At 38.3% G+C, this 17,219-nt stretch overlaps 1 protein-coding gene across 4 annotated transcripts in view; it reads left to right on the top strand.

The window, feature by feature from the left end:
* Positions 1 to 17,219, top strand: part of RIMS2 (regulating synaptic membrane exocytosis 2) — a 629,796-nt gene that overhangs the window by 527,141 nt on the left and 85,436 nt on the right. The window contains exon 22 of one of the 4 annotated variants that reach the window (XM_006897148.1): positions 7,100 to 7,341. The exons of the other annotated variants lie outside the window; for them this stretch is intronic. Within the exon in view, the coding sequence (XP_006897210.1) occupies positions 7,100 to 7,341 (242 nt within the window). The remainder of the gene's footprint in view (positions 1 to 7,099; positions 7,342 to 17,219) is intronic. 4 annotated transcript variants of the gene reach the window in all.

The following is a 17,219-nucleotide window of genomic DNA, read 5'->3' as shown; positions in this document are numbered from 1 at the left end:
CTGTTGACTCACCTTTCTTGGGAACGGGAACAAATATGGGTCTCTTCCAGTCAGTCGGTGAAGCAGCTGTCCTCTGGTTTCCTGGCATAGGCTGGTGAGCACATCCAGAGCTGATTCTGTTAGTTGAAATATGTCAATTGATATCCCCTTAATTCCTGGGGCCTTATTTTTTGCCACTGCCTTCAGTGCACTTGAACTCTTCCAGGATTATCACAGTTGCTGTGGCAATGAAGTCTAGGGATTGTGAGGACAACATAGGGTAGTACAGGGTTCGGACCTGTTTTTCATAGAGTTGCTGTGAGTACTCAACTCACCAGCATCTTATAAGAACAATATACAAGTTTTGAGTCTTTCTCTAGCTCTGTTAGCTTTGTAATTACTCCTTTTACCCACATACCACTACCCCGCCCCAATAAATGTAAGGCTAATCTACTTTTTCCTCCCTGTAATACTCTTAAGCCAGACCACTTTGCAATTTAGACAAGCTGCACTATGCATCTGAAAACAAACCTGTTTTAATCATTATATTACCTCTCCTTTAGTATTTTTCTGTCTCTCAACCACTGAAAGCAATTTTATTTCTGTTTCTTTCCAGTGACATTTCATAGCACTGTCTTTGTGTCCTTTTATCCTGATACATGTACCATTGGGAGGTACTTTGTTTTACAAACTTACATAAACATTTCTACTGATTTCTCTTTTAAACTGTACCTTTCTTGCATATACTATCTTTCATTCATTGTTTTTATTCACCACCACATTAAACCTGCCACTAAACTATATGGAAATTTGTATAAATTTACAAAAAGATGATCCCTACTGGCACAGGATTTGAGCAAACCAACTATGAAAAAGTTCCCCCTTGTATAAGAAAAAGCTTATACCCTCTCTTCTAGCCATTTTCAGTTTTGTGATGCAGGAGTGTGCAGCTTGACCTCGAACTTGGCCCCATATTAGCCCTCTTGAGACCTAACACCAAATAAGTCCTCATATGTTTGCTAAAGGATTCAGCTCAGTAGTGGCAAGAGTGTTCACTATAGTTCAAATTAGCCAAGTCCAAAAATGTTTGTAGGACAATTGCAATCTGTGAGTAAGACAAAATAAAAATTAAGTCATATCACTGAGGATGATTATAGGAAGTAGCTAAAATAAAAGACAAGATGCAGATTATTTTTTTTTTCTAAGAAAGAAGGGAAAATCTAGGAATACACTACTAACATAATAAAAGTCATTAAAAAGTCGAACAAACAAACAAAACCCCTCTTCATTGCCAATGAGTTTTAACCTCTGTCATCTGACCTCTCAGTTTGTTTTGCAAGGCGTAAATCACACAGAAGGAGACAATGGTGGGTTTGAACCACTAGAGGAGTTTGCATAAGACTCTGTATAGGCGTCTCCCAAAATTAGAAATATTTTTAAAAACCTCACATTGCTAGAAACCATGAGCATTGATTTCATAAACAGAGGAAATGTGATTAGTTTATAATTTTTCTTTTTTAAAAAAATTCTATTAATTTTAATGAACATTTACAGAGATTTTGGATTTCCATTCATTCATTGTTGCATTTTTCTCCCTGCCCACCTATCCCCCGAAGTTTGCTCCTCTCTTTGAAAAAGAAAAGAAAAATTCTTTGATTAGTATACAGTTCTCTGGCCCCCCAACCCCAAGTGCACTGCACTATGCAACCTTCATTCTGGACTCTTGTCATAACCATAATACCCAATCATATATCACTTTTAAACTGTTCTCTCCTCATCTGTTTCAATGCAGTATACATAATTTATCCAATTTTTCTCAGTCTCACCCTGACCCTGATGTCAGTCCTGTTCTAACTTTCTTTAAACTGTTTTATAAAGGTGTGATCTATTACTCATTGACTTGGTGGGGAATTTAAAAGACCTAAAAAAAATTGTATATAGATAGATTTAATAAGAGATTAAGTAATTTATGAATATCCAGTTATTAAAGGAATACTTCTAATTACTTGAATAACCTGACCTAACCTTTATAAATTTATTACTTTGTAAGGAAAAAAATCCCAGGTATTCTCCACAAAATGTCATTTCTTCTCCGAAACATTCTTTGGTGCTATCTCCTTTTAGAGATGCTTGCTGGGCTTAGCAAAGGGCTGTCATTGCGTTTATTCCTGCAGTGTTTGCTCTTAGGGCACCTTTGGTACAGCAGCTGAAGGGGGAAAGTCAGGAAGGATGTGAAAAGGGTTAATAAAAAAGAAGAAAATCCTCAACGAGATGGATTTATGGAGGGGTGCAGCGAGATTGTGTACCAGGGAAGGAGTGTTTCTTTTACTTTTGAAAGAAAGGAGCGAATGGGTGGGTGGGGGGGCAGGGAGAGAAGTGCAGCAATGAATGAATGGAAATTCAAATTCTCTGTAAATGCTAGTTAAAATTATTAAAAAAAAAAAAAAAGAATGGGTGTGGGAACAACTGCAATGGAGAGGAGAGTGCCAGACCAGGAAATGTTTCTGTGGGAATCATAACCAACTTGACAATGCCGAACACAGCAACATGGAGACCTTAACTTTGATTCCAGTACACCCAGGGTTTATCCAGCCCTGATCTCATCTTCTACTGGATTCCTCACCTTCATTTTATCTCCACTAGTTTTATAAACTTTCTCCTTTAACCAGCTTGTTCTTCATCAGCCTATTTCCACTGGCTCTCCTCACATCTCAGAACATTCTGATCGACTCTGCTCGTTGTCTCCTCTTCAGAGAAGATGTGAATTTTTTTAAGTGATTTCTTTATTTTTATTTTAGTGAAGGTAAAATGACCTTGCTCAAACTTTCCAGTCCTTCTTTCTCATGTTGTCCCATCTTAGTTTCTTCAGATAGTGTCTCTTGAGATTGCATCAATAAAGTCTTAATTTTATTGTCTTCCTTTACCATTTTCTATGAAAAGGGGTCTTTCTCTGCCCTGTTCTTTATTGTATCTCTATGTATAAGAGCAGTGCCAGCTGGATAGTAGGTGTAAAGTGAACACATATTAAAAGAATGACCAGATACCAGGAGAAGTGGCATGTTAAAAGAGAATAAGATAGCAAAGAAATAAAATATTGGGCTGGCTTTTTTCCCCCCCAAGAAATTAAGATCTAATGCAGTGAAATCTTGGGCATTAACATACTGTTTGAAGAAGCATTTTGCAAATTATAGGCTTCTTGGCTCTCCTTAAATCTTCCTGAGGAAGCAAAGACCCAGATTACAACCATCAGGCACTGTCTCCAATCATGAGTTTCAAGACTTCAGAGTCCTGAACATCACTTTAACACTCCTGGTAAAAGCAGCCAGGAAATCAGGAGACAAATTGCATTGGGAAAGTCAGCTGTGAGGGACCTCTCAAGAGTACTGAAGAGCAATGACATCAGGCTGGAGACTAAGGTGCGCCTGATCCAGGCTATAGTCTTCGCAATTACGTGCTATGCATTGGAGAGTTGGACCGTGAATAGGGATGATAGAAGGAGAATTGATGCCTTTGAGCTGTGGTGCTGGAGAAGAGTGTTGAATATACCATGGACTGCAAGGAGAACAAACAGGTTTGTCCTGGAGAGGGTGAAGCCAGAATGCTCCTTGGAGTCAAAGACTCTGAAGCTTCATCTGACATATTTTGAGCATGTTGCAAGGAGGGACTGGTCCTTGGAGAGGGACATCATGTTTGGGAGAGTGGAGGGACGGCGCAGGAGAGGAAGACCCTTGATAAGATGGATTGATTCTGTGATTGGGGTGGTGGGAATGAGTGTGTTTGAGACGGTGAGGTTGGCATAGGATAGAATGGTGTTTAGGGCTCTTGTACATAAGGTCGCTATGAGTCACAAGCAACTTGATGACACATAACAACAACAAACAACAACAATCAAAACATACTCTGATCTAATTTATTCATATTCCTACCTAGCACTGGGCATTAACTTGTGACCTGCACACACACACACACACACACACATTCGCTCTCTCTGGCACATTCAGGTACCATACTACTCTACTAATAGAGAGCTCTAATGGCCTTGTGAAGCTCTGGTGGCCTAGTGGCAAGAAGTTGCACTGCAACACCAAAGGAACCAGCCATTCCATGGGAGGATGGCCAATCTCCTCCCATGTGATTAACTGCCTCTGAAAACCCACCAGAGGATCAGCTATGGGTCAGCTCTGACTCTTCAGAACACTACAACAACAGTGGCCAAATAGTTAAGAAGTTATATTACAATCCCAAAGACATGTGATTCAAATCTACGTGCTGCCCTGCGGGAGAAGAAATGGACAGTTTCCTTCCATGTGATTTACTACCTCTGAAAACCCACTGAAAGGTCAGTCTATGGGTCAGCTCTAACTCCATGGTACACAATAATACAACAATACACAATTCAACAAGAATACATAATAATCATTAATTTATATGCAGAACTTACATTAATGTTGCAAACACTAAACTTCTCTCCAGAATTTTAAAAAAAAAACTTAATCAGAAATCTGTTACATATTATTTAGAGATTTTTTATCGGTTTTGTGGGTTTGGGTTATTTTGTGGTGTTTTTTTTTTACATTAGAGTTGGTAATTGAAATTCTGGCCGTAAACCAACAACAACTTTTTATGCAGACATATTTGCATTTTACTTGTTGGAATTTGCCAGCAAATTCCAGCAAATCAAAAGGAATTATATCTCATCATTACTGCATCCTGATTTTTGTGTTCAGTAAATTGGGGTGAGTTTTTTCCCCTTCTTTTTTAATAAATGATTGTCACTTGATTGACCTAAAAGTTTAAGTGATTTTTTTCATTAAAATGAAATAAAGCTTATTAAGTGGTAACTTAGGATAATAATAATAATAATAATTACACATTTCATATTTTAGGAAAGATATTTAGTATACAAAAAATGGTACTTGGGAAGCAGAGAAGGTTTTTTTCCTATGTAAGAAATACATAAAATTTTAAAAATGGCACTTAACATCCAAACATCTAAAAAAAAAATAAATCCAAACATCTGCGTAATGACTAGATACTGCTTCAGTCCGGTACAAGTTAGGATGGTGAGAGAGTATTTGCTGGCCTGAACCTTATGGTAAATAACTCTTTTAGAATGATATAAAGTCTTTGCAGCGTTAAGTTGCTGAATGAAATGTGTGACTTTAATGTAACTCATCAAATCTCCGTGTGAAAGATGACTGGTCTCCTACTGTTAAAATTTCCAGCCTTGGAGACCTAATGGGAGTTCACCTTGAGTCAGAATCAATTCAACAGTAATGAGTTTGGGAGTTTTATAGTAACAGAGACAAAAAGAGTTCTGGTAGCCTAGTCATGTGGTGGTGGTGGTGTTCCTTGGTACGCTGTGCCACTAATACAGAAGGCGTATGGTTCTAGATGTTCAAATCCCCCAGCAGTTCCTTGGGAGAAAGATGGGCAGTCCCTCCCATTGCAGTTTACAGCCTCTGAAACCTGATGAAGGGTTTCTATGAGTTGGAACTAACTCAACCACAATGAGCAAGTATGAAGCAAATGACAGACAACAAAGCAAGCATTCAAGCCCAGATCTGTTTGTATCCAGGGCATGCTCTTATTTTAACCTTGATGCTGCTCATTAATAGTCATTTCAGTAGTTTCATAGAAACAGACCGTCTGAATTTTTTTTCAGTTTTAGGTATTATTGAAGCATATATTTGTCATCCCCTCCCCTTTGACCTATGTACTCCTGACTTCTTCCGGAGGCTGACATAAGAGACACAATACAGTACATTTTCTTTTCTTTAGTTTTGCACTGGTATTTCATTCCCTTAAGAGTTCATCTCAATAGAGTAGTTTTCTATTTCTCATTCCTTAGATGATATACAAGAATATATATGTCTGGCGCTTGATTTTTAATATTGTTTGACTATTACAGTTGTGTCATATAATCATGTCTTTTCAGAATCACATTAAAGTAGAAACTGTGACTTTGTACTGTTTACTCCAAAAAACTTACGAGATGCAAGTAATTCTCTTATTGCTGCAAAGTAAACTCTTCGGTTCTGTCACAAAGTAGTGGGGTGTGCTGAATAACTTGCTTCCAGAAACTCTACACCTTGCCCTGCCTCCTCCCAGAGCACCAGTAATCAATCATGGAAATCCCAGCATCCTTTCTAGAAATACTCCCCTTTGCAGGATTAGTCATTCCATGCACTGTCACCTAGCGTCCATGCTTCAGTGACTCGTAGATTGCTTTCTGAACATATTATCCAGAGTAACAAATGATTTTTTCTTAAATTCAAATAAGTACCAGAAGAAAATTTTTTTTTTCATTGTTTGAACATAAATTTAGATCAGTCTTCCTGGGTGACACAAATGGTTACACACTCAACTAGTAGCCTAAAGGTTCCTGGTTCAAATCCACCCAGAGGTGCCTCAGAAGGCCGAGTGATCTGCTTCCTAAAGGTCACAGCTCTGAAAGCCTGTGGAGCTTTGACAGAGATAGACCTTCTATGAGGAAGAATTCACTCAATGGAAACTAGTAATAAGATTCGTATTAAAGATATGAAATTGAGTAAAGTTGAGGAATGTTGTTTTTAATGCAAAGCTCAATGAAGATGTCAACCTCTATTAATAAGGTTTTCCAATGTGAAACAATTTCTTACAAAAGAGCCACCTCAGCAGTAGATGATATTTTCCCCATTTTCATAAAAACTTTACATTTGTCTAATTTCTCTGTGATGGCCCTGGTCAAAGTAGAAATGAATGCCTTGGGAAACGCCTTCTGTTTGTGGCGTGGCTGCCTTGAAGCTAAATCGTGCTTACGAGGCCGTGTAATCTTTTAAATGAGCCACTGATTGTCAGTGTGTGGTTGTTTGTCCCTTCTTCTGACAGCAGCACTAAGTCTGATTTTTGCACAGTTGCATTAAAAGCTGCCTCTGAAGGGTGGAGCACGGTGCAGACCAGGAGAGTTGAAAGTTTTTCGGTCCTAAAAAGAATGTCCCACTGCAGTTCACAGCATTGTATAGGTGGTTTTGCATGGCCTCATCCCCCAGATGTTCTGTCTAAAACTCCTTCTCTGTCTTTTCCTTCCTACCGTGTGTCCTCTCTCCGTCTCCTGTGTCCTCGCCCTGTCGCCCGACAGTGTCTTTACGTCCAAAATGCAAAGCAGACAAATGGGTGTCTCGGGGAAGAGCATGACGAAGAGCACCAGCATCAGCGGGGACATGTGCTCGCTGGAGAAGAACGACGGCAGCCAGTCAGACACGGCTGTGAGCGCCTTGGGCACCGGGGGCAAGAAGCGGCGCTCCAGCATCGGGGCCAAAATGGTAGCTATTGTTGGTCTCTCGAGGAAGAGTCGCAGCGCCTCGCAGCTCAGCCAGACCGGTAGGAATTCTTATGTTATTTTTTTAACTTCATCTCTGTGTGGTCCTTTAAAAACCATAGTCTTTCTTCCTCCTTCTTTCATTACAGTCATGTCTGGATGATGCCATGTTCCAGAGGCCAAAGGGTCTTTTAGTGAATCTTCCTAAACCATGAAAATGGCTTTATTTTTCAGTGACAAGTGAACCCCCTGCCAAGTGAGCCTGGGCCACCGTGGTGGTTTGAAATGTGTGTGTCTTTTTCTCCTCAGGGAGAAGTTAAGCTGAGGTGCCTCTGACTTTCAGTCGCTGAGACTCTGGAAAGATGACTCTGATGGCTGGGATGTTTGCTTTTTCTTTAGATAACATTCCTTTTGTAAATTTCAGTTGTTTCCCTCAAGTTGGAACCAGGCAAATTAATTTTCACCCCGAGCAACTTACGGTGATGAAGATAACACCTCATTTTGTGTGAATAGTGTTAACTTTTAGATGGCTGATAGTCTTAACTTCTTTTTTTCCGTTCGTAAGCAACACTTAACCAACAATACCCACTTTCTCACTATGGTTTTTATTTCCCTGTTAAAACCTCAAGCAGCAATATTCTCCAGCGGCAAAGATGGAGGGATTTTTCTGCTGACAGTGAAGATGTTCAAAGCTTTGCTAGTTTAAAATTCAGTGTCTAAATCACATCTGCAAAAAGAAATTGCACACAACACTCCTACTCAGAAAAGCCACTGTTAGCAATTAAGAAATTTGTGAGTCAAAGCAGTGTCCTTTTATTTTTTTTCAAATGAGTGTTGATAATTAAACATTAAATCCCTGGATTCTTGGAAATAATAGCATATCTTCCACTTAGCAAACAAGTGAAAGCATATAATGTCTTTCTTTATAGCTAATAAATTATAGGCATTTGGATTAAATCTCATTTATGTTTGAATTCTAGGGTTCTTGTACACAGAAGTCAGGATGTAAATCTACAAACATAAAAGAATTCAAAAGTATATTAATTTCTGGACCCGCCTAATTGTTTGTTGAAACTCTACATCATTATAGAATTTAAGCTTCTGTACAATAATATTACATTAAAAGAAGGATCTAATGATATTCATTATATCCTGCTTGTAACTTAATATATTTAATGTGATTATTATTGTAGGAATTTTGGATCTGGTGCTTTAAAATGCTATTTTACCTTTTTAAAGTGGGCGTCTGCTTTTAATTTATGGACATAGCAATCAAATGTAGACTATAGTACTTAAAATCGTAGAAATTTCTAGTTAACTATGTTGTACCAAAACGATAGCTTTTTATTTACAGATTTGTGTTTTATATTTGCCTCTCAGTTAAGACTATGTACATTGTATTTTCTATTTAACATTTTCAAACATTAAGAACCTGTAAAAAATATATTGATAAGACTGCAAACTAAGAGATCCTGTGCTATTTAGGCTAAAAGAGCAATTTGATTCCGTTTTGTTTAATGACTCTTAAACACATGGAGTAAATAGGAATCGTTTATATATGTGAGTTGCTTCTTAGTCCAGTCACAAACAGATATGTAAACAGAATGCTTCAAGGTCATATGTCTGAGGTAAAGCTGCATCATAACGGAGGTGAACTTGAATGATCAAATTAAGGTTCCTTTGCCCAACATAGAATATTAACAATTAACCCCTACAAATATATACATGATCTATGGACTTAAGATTAAAATATAACCAGGTTTTAAAAAAAGAAAAAGTCTGGAAACAGGCCCAGATACAAACTCTCATGAACAGAGGCATGGCAAGTGCAGAATGAGAAGCCAGTCCAAACCCAGTGCCATCACGGGGTTCCAGCTCCTACATCCCTCCAATGGGTTCCTGAGGCTGTAAATGTTTCTAGGAGGAGATCACCCATTTATCTTCTGTAGAGCAGCCGGCAGATGAAATCTGTTGACCTTGTGGATCAGAGCCCAATACATAATGCACTATGTCATCAATCTCCTTGAAAATTATAAGCAGTGAAGTGTCATGCTTGGAAGGATGGAGGAATAGCATAGGAGAGGGGAACCTGGGATGAGATGGTGTGACATGGTAACTAGGACAATGGGAGTAAATATGTCAGAGTCAGTGAGGGTTACTTTCAGAGCTGTGTACATAAGGTCGCTATGAGCTGTAGGGACTCAAAAGCATGTAACAACAATAACAAAGTATTTAACATGAAAGCATGCAGCTTTTTAAAAAAAATTATTATCAATGTCAATGAAAATTTACAGAGACTTTGGATTTCCATTCATTCATTTTTGCACTTTTCTCCACTCCCAACCCTCCCCCCTACTACACTGCCCTCTTGGAAAATTTTGTAAAAGAAAAATTCTTTCATTGTTTTACAAACCCTCCCCCAAGTCCACTCCACTATGCAGCCTTCGCTCTGGACTCCAGTCATGACAAAAATACCTAATCACATATCCGTTTTAAACAGTTTGCTCCCTCATCTGTTTCAATTCAGTATACATTATTGAACCCATCTTTCTCAGTCTCCCCTCAACCCTGATGTCAGTCCTGTTTTACAACAGTGGTGCCATGCAATATTTGCCCTTTTGTGACTGAGATACTTCACTCAACATAATGTCCTCCAGGCTCACCCATTTTAAATAATATTGCAGGAGTTCCTTTTTTTTCCAATGTAATATAGTGTTCCATTGTGTGAATATACCACAGCTTTTCTATCCATTCGTTTGTTGATGGGCACTTAGGTTGTTTCCAACTCCTTGCTATTGTGAACAAAGCGTTGATAAACATGGGTGTGCATATATCTGCTTGGATGTCAGTTATGGTCCTTTGGGGTAAATTCTCAATAGTGGAATTGCTGGGTCAAATGGTATCTCTATTTGCAACTTTTTGAGAAAGCACCATACCGCCTTCCACAGTGGTTGTACCATTTTACACTCCCACCAGTAGTGAATAAGGGTTGCAGTTTCTTTTTAAAGATGAGGCTGACAGATAAGTAAAGACCAGATCATGGATAGAAAGTGGTACTCATTATCTAGTGCTGCAGTAACATAAATACGAGGCATTAGGGTTTTAACTTGGAACTGTTTAAAAGGGATATGTGATTAGGTATTATTGTCATTACAGGAGTCCAGAATGAAGGCAACAGAGTGCAGTGGACTGGGGGGAGGAATTGTATTACAATGAAAGAATTTTTCTTTTACTTTTCAAAGAGAAGAACAAACTGGGTGGGGGAGAGGAGTGGGCAGGGAGAAAAGTTTAACAATGAATGAATGGAAATCCAAAGTCTCTGTATATTTTTATTAAAATTAACAATAATAAAAAAATGGGAAGGAAAAAATTCTCTGACCATTAGAATTTAGATAAAAGATATTAGAAGCTGTTAGGAGGATAGAAGTCAGAATTCAGGGTGCTGATAGCAAGGGAAGGCTTCCTTGCTGGGTCTGGAGGAAGGACCTTGTGTCTTTGCGACAGCTCTGGGCATTCCTTAGATGTCCATGTGCCTTGTACTTTCCCTATGTTAAGTTGTTTTCTAACACAGGGGCCCATGCCCAAAGGATTCATTCTCCTCTTGGCTCTTCTGTAGAATACTGAGTTGTCCTCTTTTTTGCTTGCATTTTTCTCCTTTCATGTCTTGGAAGGTAAAAGTTGATGCAGGCCACACCCCAAGGAAACTCCACTTACATGTTGTCAAGGCTGATATCTGATCAAGGGTGTTGCATTCTCTCCCACTAATCCCCTTACAAGTAAGTAGCTGATCATATCAGAAGGATAATCACAGCTGCCTCCTACCCTGCCTCTGAAGTCATAGTCATTACTATTTACAACATAGAGGATCATTCTGTACCAAGAATTAGGGCCTAGCAAATTTGGCGCACTTATTTTGGGAAGACACAATTCAATCCATGACTGGGGTCCATTAGATCTTGGGAAGTTAATGTAGGTTGTCAGCTGGTAAAAGGGGTGTAGAATTCCTTAGCAAAGTGGTACCATGCTTCAGAGGAAATAAGATCCTATATGAAATCATTTCTTGTAAACGGAGAGAGAACGATAAGATTTAGGAAATCTCTAAAGAAGAAAATTTATAAGACACAGAAACAGATCTGGATGTCGGAATGGCACATATGACTTGCGCTCACAGTTTACCTAAAAGTTAATGGTTTGACTCCACTCAGCCTCACTCAACAGTGAAACAAATCCTGGGGAATAGTCCTACACTGCAGCTCGGAGTTGTGATGAGTTAAAATTGGCATCAGATCTTACTTTTTGTTTGTAGTGATTGGTTATACAATGACTTAAAAAAGGATAAGGTCCTTCGCTCTGCTCTCATGTTTCTGACTTGGAACATTAAGTTGAACGTAGTGTTCCTTTATGGATACCAGAAGTATAAGAGTAGGATTATGTTTTTTTCCCGATGAGCCGTTATAAGATTGTATTTCAGAAGAGTAATGTTAGTTGATTTAAGAAGTGTAATCTCATTCCTTATTATAGTATACAACCCCTTTCTAAATATAGCACAACGAAAAATAAAGCACTATTTTTTATTGTTTCTTTCACCAGTGATGTTAATAATTTTAAAATATGCATCTGTTTTTACTTACTCACCTAATTACTTTGACATATTGACAGTAGAATTCAGAATATTTCTTATTTTAAAACTTAACTTTAACTTGAGGAGTGTTTTACAATTACTAGACTCAAGATTTTGTGTGGGTCACAGGTAAATTCCATATTTGCATGAGTATATGTGTATTTCAAGTATGGGATTTAGATCTTCTTTCGTTAAGAAAAAATTTTAAAAAAAAAGAAAAATTGCATCTACAGACTCCTACTAACTAAAAGTTCAAATTTAATAATCTAAGCGATTTACTCATATGACAACACCATCTAGTAAACTAATTTTATGATGTCAAATATTAACACCATTTACTTTGTTTACACATATATAAAATGTATTGAAAACTGACCTAAACTCAAGACATTTCAGTACGTTGTCAACCAGTGTGTTTGTATTTTCAGTAACTCATTTTCATTTCTTTTGTGCCTGGCTTGTTTATAGAGATATATTGGTAATACATTGTTATATGTTACTAAATAATACACCATAATGTTTTCAATTTAGTAAGGTAGTATTTATCCTTGTGAAAATAAATACCATTGTGCTTCTATGGATATCAGTTAAAGTCAGTCAAGATTACATCCCTGCTTCTGAAGAATAGAAAACTCAGAAAAATGGGATCTACCTAAATAACTGTGAACTTATTTTGGATGATATAATAATCACAGGTGAATAATTGGCAAGGAAAAATCAGAAATATTTAAGATATATTGACTAATATATATGACAACTATATTGTATCTGTCTTGTCTTTCTCAGTTCAATAATCTCACCTTCTCTTTTGCGTGCTAATTGGAAACTCATCTTTAAAGTCAATATTTTGAAAGCATAAAATATAACTTGATTGTTGTTGTTATATGCCATTGAGTTGCTTGCAATTCATAGTGACCCCGTGTACAATAGTTCTGAACGTTGCTTTGTCTTGAGCCAACCTCATTGTCTCTGGCACACTTATCCCCATTACCCCAATCACTGAATCATCACCCAGAGTCTTCCTCTCCTGTGCTGTCCCTCCACCTTTCGAGCATGATGACCCTTTCAAAGGACTGGTCCCTCCTTGCAACATGCCCAAAGTATGTCAGACAAAGCTTCAAAACACTTGCCTCCAAGGAGCAACATGATTTCACCTGTTTGTTCTCCTAGCAGTCCATGATATATTCAGTACTCTTCTTCAGCATGACAACTCAAAGGCATCAATTCTTCTATCATCCTTAGTCATTTTCCAGCTCTCTGATGCATAGCAAGTAACTGTGAAGACCATGGTCTGGATCAGGCTCACCTGAGTCTCTAGACTGATATCATTGTTCTTCAGTACTCTGGAGAGGTGCTTGTCAACAGACTTTCCCAATGCAATTTGTCTTTTGATTTCCTGGCTACTGGTACAAGAGTGTTGAGTGTGCAGCCAAGCTGTTAACAATCTCAATCTTTTCAACTTCTCTCATGATACTGCCAATCAGCCCAGTGGTGAGAATCTTTGTTTTCTTAATGTTGAGCTTCAATCAATATTGAAGGCTGCAGTCCTTGGCCTTCAGGAAATGTCCTTGACCTTGCAGCAGATGTCTCAGGTACTCCTCAGTTACAGCAAGCAAGGTACTGTCATCTACACAACTTGCTAAGATCCTAACTTAGGTTAAAACTTATGTCATTGGTCTTCTCCATATTGCCTTTCCACGTTGGAAGGTCCATCTCATCTTGGAATGTAACTTTCTAATGAATCTATCTTTACTTTTTACCTTCACATAGGTTGTTGTTGTTATTGAGTACCATCAAGTCAGACCCTCCAACAGGTTTTCAGAGCCAGTAAATCTCATGAGAAGAGATTGCCCATCTTTCTCCTTCAGAGAACTGCATGCCTTTGTGTTGACAGTGTAATCCCTTACCACCAAGCCACCAGAGTTCCCTAAAAAGCATATAGCAGGAGTAAACAGATTTATATGCTATAACCTACCCTAGGTTGTATAGATTTTAAATATGGCTTATTTTTAAACTACCTCACGTCTGAATCATAACATGTTCATCTGACAATGGAATTAACACCTAGGGAGTTACACTACTAACTCAAAGGCCTGACTCTATGACAATTAAAATCCACCAGTGGCTGCCAGGGAGAAAGATGTTCAACCTCCTACTGTGTGATTTACAGCCTCAAATGGAGGTTAACTGTGAGTTGGCTCTGATGAGACAGCAGTGAGCTTGGTTTTTTGAGTCCTACCAGGAATTTTATTAAGATAATATTTTAAAATGTGTAAGAAAGTACTTTGAACACTTATCAACCATCAAAAATAACATCAAGAGGGGTTTTTTTGGCCATGTGGCTTTTAAAATTACTTTTAGACTGTTTTTATATGGCTAGTTAGATATATTAAGGTCATGGCTAAGGAGATGATTGCAGATTGATCAGCACATAGTACCTAAAGCCTTTGACTGTGGTTGCTATTATGTGGAACTGAACTTGCCTGGTACATGCCAACATTTTGAGGTCAGGAAGAGGAAGAGAAGACTCTACAGGAAATTTTTTTAAAAAGCAGCTGTTAATAGAAGAAAACAGATCTTAGTAAATAAAGGAAGAAAGTATTTTAAGAATAAGGACGTAATCAACTGTATGAAGCACTTCTAAGAGGTCCAGATGCAAGCAGAGAATTTACGACTGGATTTGGCACTAGAGGAGAATTTCTATTTTCCATCTTTAATTGGTAAACCTTCGCAAACTTCACCGTAGTAGACAAAGCCCAATAAGAGCAGGTTACAGAAAATGGGAAGAAGTAGGTAGAGTTATAACTACAAGGGACGTGTTACTCAGTAAATGATGAAGAGGGAATATAACTACAAGAACAAGAATTAAATGCACAAAGAAAACAAAGCCATTACTGTCAAGTTGATTCCAATTCATGACTATCCCATCCTATTACATAATAGAACTGCTCTGTCAGATTATCTTGACTTTACAGAATCATTCCCATCACCCAGGAACCTTAGGAATAAAAATAGAAACAGTACCTATGGGTCACTTCCAGTCTATGTATTGTTGTGGGAAGCTCTAATGAGGTGGTTCATGGGAAGTTGTACTCCTAGCTCAAAGGTCACGTCTCCCGGTGGTTGGAATCCACCATCAACTGCCAGGAGGAAAGATAGACAGTCTCCTTTTGAATAATTTACAGCCTCGAAAAACACAAGAGAAGGCCACCCACCCCTCATTAGGCGAACAACAAAGAGAGACAGAAAGAGATTCTTTTAAACACTTTACATGAAACTGTTTTAGATCTTAACACCGTTACAATACATAAATGAATTCCTATTATCACCACTGTTGAGATGAGGAAGCCATGGTCCACATAATGGAATACTCAAAACCCCAGAAACCTCACCATTAACTTCATTCAGATCTGACTCAGAGAAGGCGTCTGGTGGGTGTCAGAGGCTGTCAGTCACAGTGGGAGGAGACAGCACATCTTTCTCCTGCACAGTGGATGGTGGAGTCTAATCACAGAGAGGAGTGCAACCTTTGGGCTAACAGCATAACTGATGATAGACTATACCCTCAGAACTCTCCTTCAAAAATGGAATAGCTTCCCCAAGTTTACCCAGCTAGGAAGCATAGAAATAGAGCTTTGATTCCATGCGGTCTGAATCTGGAGCTTTCAATTGATTATCTGACAGCATCCAGACCTCTGTTGTCTAATAGAGCTTCCTGGGGTGGTGGCATGTTCTGTAGTTGTAACATCGCACATAGTGGCCACATATGCCTAGTGGACACTTGAAATAAGGCTAGTGCAAATAAATAACTGAATTTTAAATTTCATTTCATTCTAATGAAATGTGTTTATAACTGTATATGTCTGCAGGCTGCTGTGTTTTACAGTGCAGATAAAAATCAGCTCTTTTTAGAAGTTTTGTGGTTTTTTTAACAGAGAAAGAACTGTCTCCACTGTAGCTTAATGAAGATTGTGGTGAGGAAGGATGTATTTGTTTTGTTTTTATTGGGAGATAAAACATGAGAAACGGGACAATTTGAAGTACAGCTGAGGTCAAAGAGCATTGGATACAGAGAACATGTGGAGATTCATTTGTATAACCTGTGATCATTCAGAGATCTGAGAGATCTTCTGTCTACTGATGGTTTCTTAACTCACACAATGCACTTATTCTTATTATAATACTTAGTAATGGTAATCATTAATTTACTTGTCTCCTGGCTGAATGTTCTGGGTGCTGCAAACTATTAATATGCTTGGCTGGTAACCTAGAGGTTGGAAGTTCAAGTCCACGCATCCTCTCAGAGGTACCTTAAAGAAATACACTTCTAGTCTAGTTCTAAAACATCAACCATTGAAAACACCCTTGAAACACACTGCCAAATCTGACATATGTGGAGTCACGAGGAATCAGAATCAACTTGATCGCAACTGGTTTTTTTAACTCCTGACTAGACATTTTCTTTTTTCTTCTGTCCATTATCCTTCTGAGTGTCTAAAGAAGCCTTGCTGGTATTGTATGTAACATACCAGACTGCTAACTCAAATGTCATTGATTTGAATTTACCAGCTGGTCTGCAGGCAAAGGATAAAAAATTTACAGAACTCCAATAATGGGGATTACTATGAGTTGGACTTGGATGTCTGGCAGTGGAGTTTTGGTTTGGTCTCATTATCTGAGATCATATCAAATAATTAGCCGTTGATAGGGGAGTGTATACTTCATGGGGTACATGAGTTGTACACCTGTAAAATAGAAAGAAAATATGACTTATTTTTCATTTACAAGTCAAATAGGATTTTAAGTTTCATTACTGAAGAGCACTGATGTCAGTCTGGAGACTATGGTGCACCTGATCCAAGCCATAATCTTTGCAATTACTTGCTATGCGTCAGAAAGCTGGACAATGACTGGGCATGATAGAAAGACAATTGATGCCTTGAGTTGTGGTGCTGGAGAAGAGTATTGAATATAACATCAGGAGAACAAACAAGTTTGTCCTAGAGAAAAAAAAAAAAAGTTTGTCCTAGAGATGATGAAGCAATGGTGCTTCATGGAGGCAAGGATTCTGAGGCTTTGTCTGACATACTTTGGGCATGTTGCAAAAAAGGGACCAGTCCTTGGGAAGGTGGAGGGACACAGCACAAAAGAGGAGGACCCTCGATGAGATGGATTGATTCAGTGACTGGGGTAATAAAGGTAGGTGTGTCAGAGACAATAAAGTTGGCACAGAATAGAGCAGAGTTCACAACTGTTGTACACAGGTTCACTATGAGTTGCAAGTGCCTCAACAGCATATAATAGTAACAATAATATTTA

This window comes from Elephantulus edwardii, unplaced genomic scaffold (genome assembly GCF_000299155.1).
Source record: "Elephantulus edwardii isolate Elephantulus edwardi_28Jun2011 unplaced genomic scaffold, EleEdw1.0 scaffold00202, whole genome shotgun sequence".
Lineage (NCBI taxonomy): Eukaryota > Metazoa > Chordata > Mammalia > Macroscelidea > Macroscelididae > Elephantulus > Elephantulus edwardii.
This window is presented reverse-complemented; position numbering and strand designations above follow the sequence as displayed.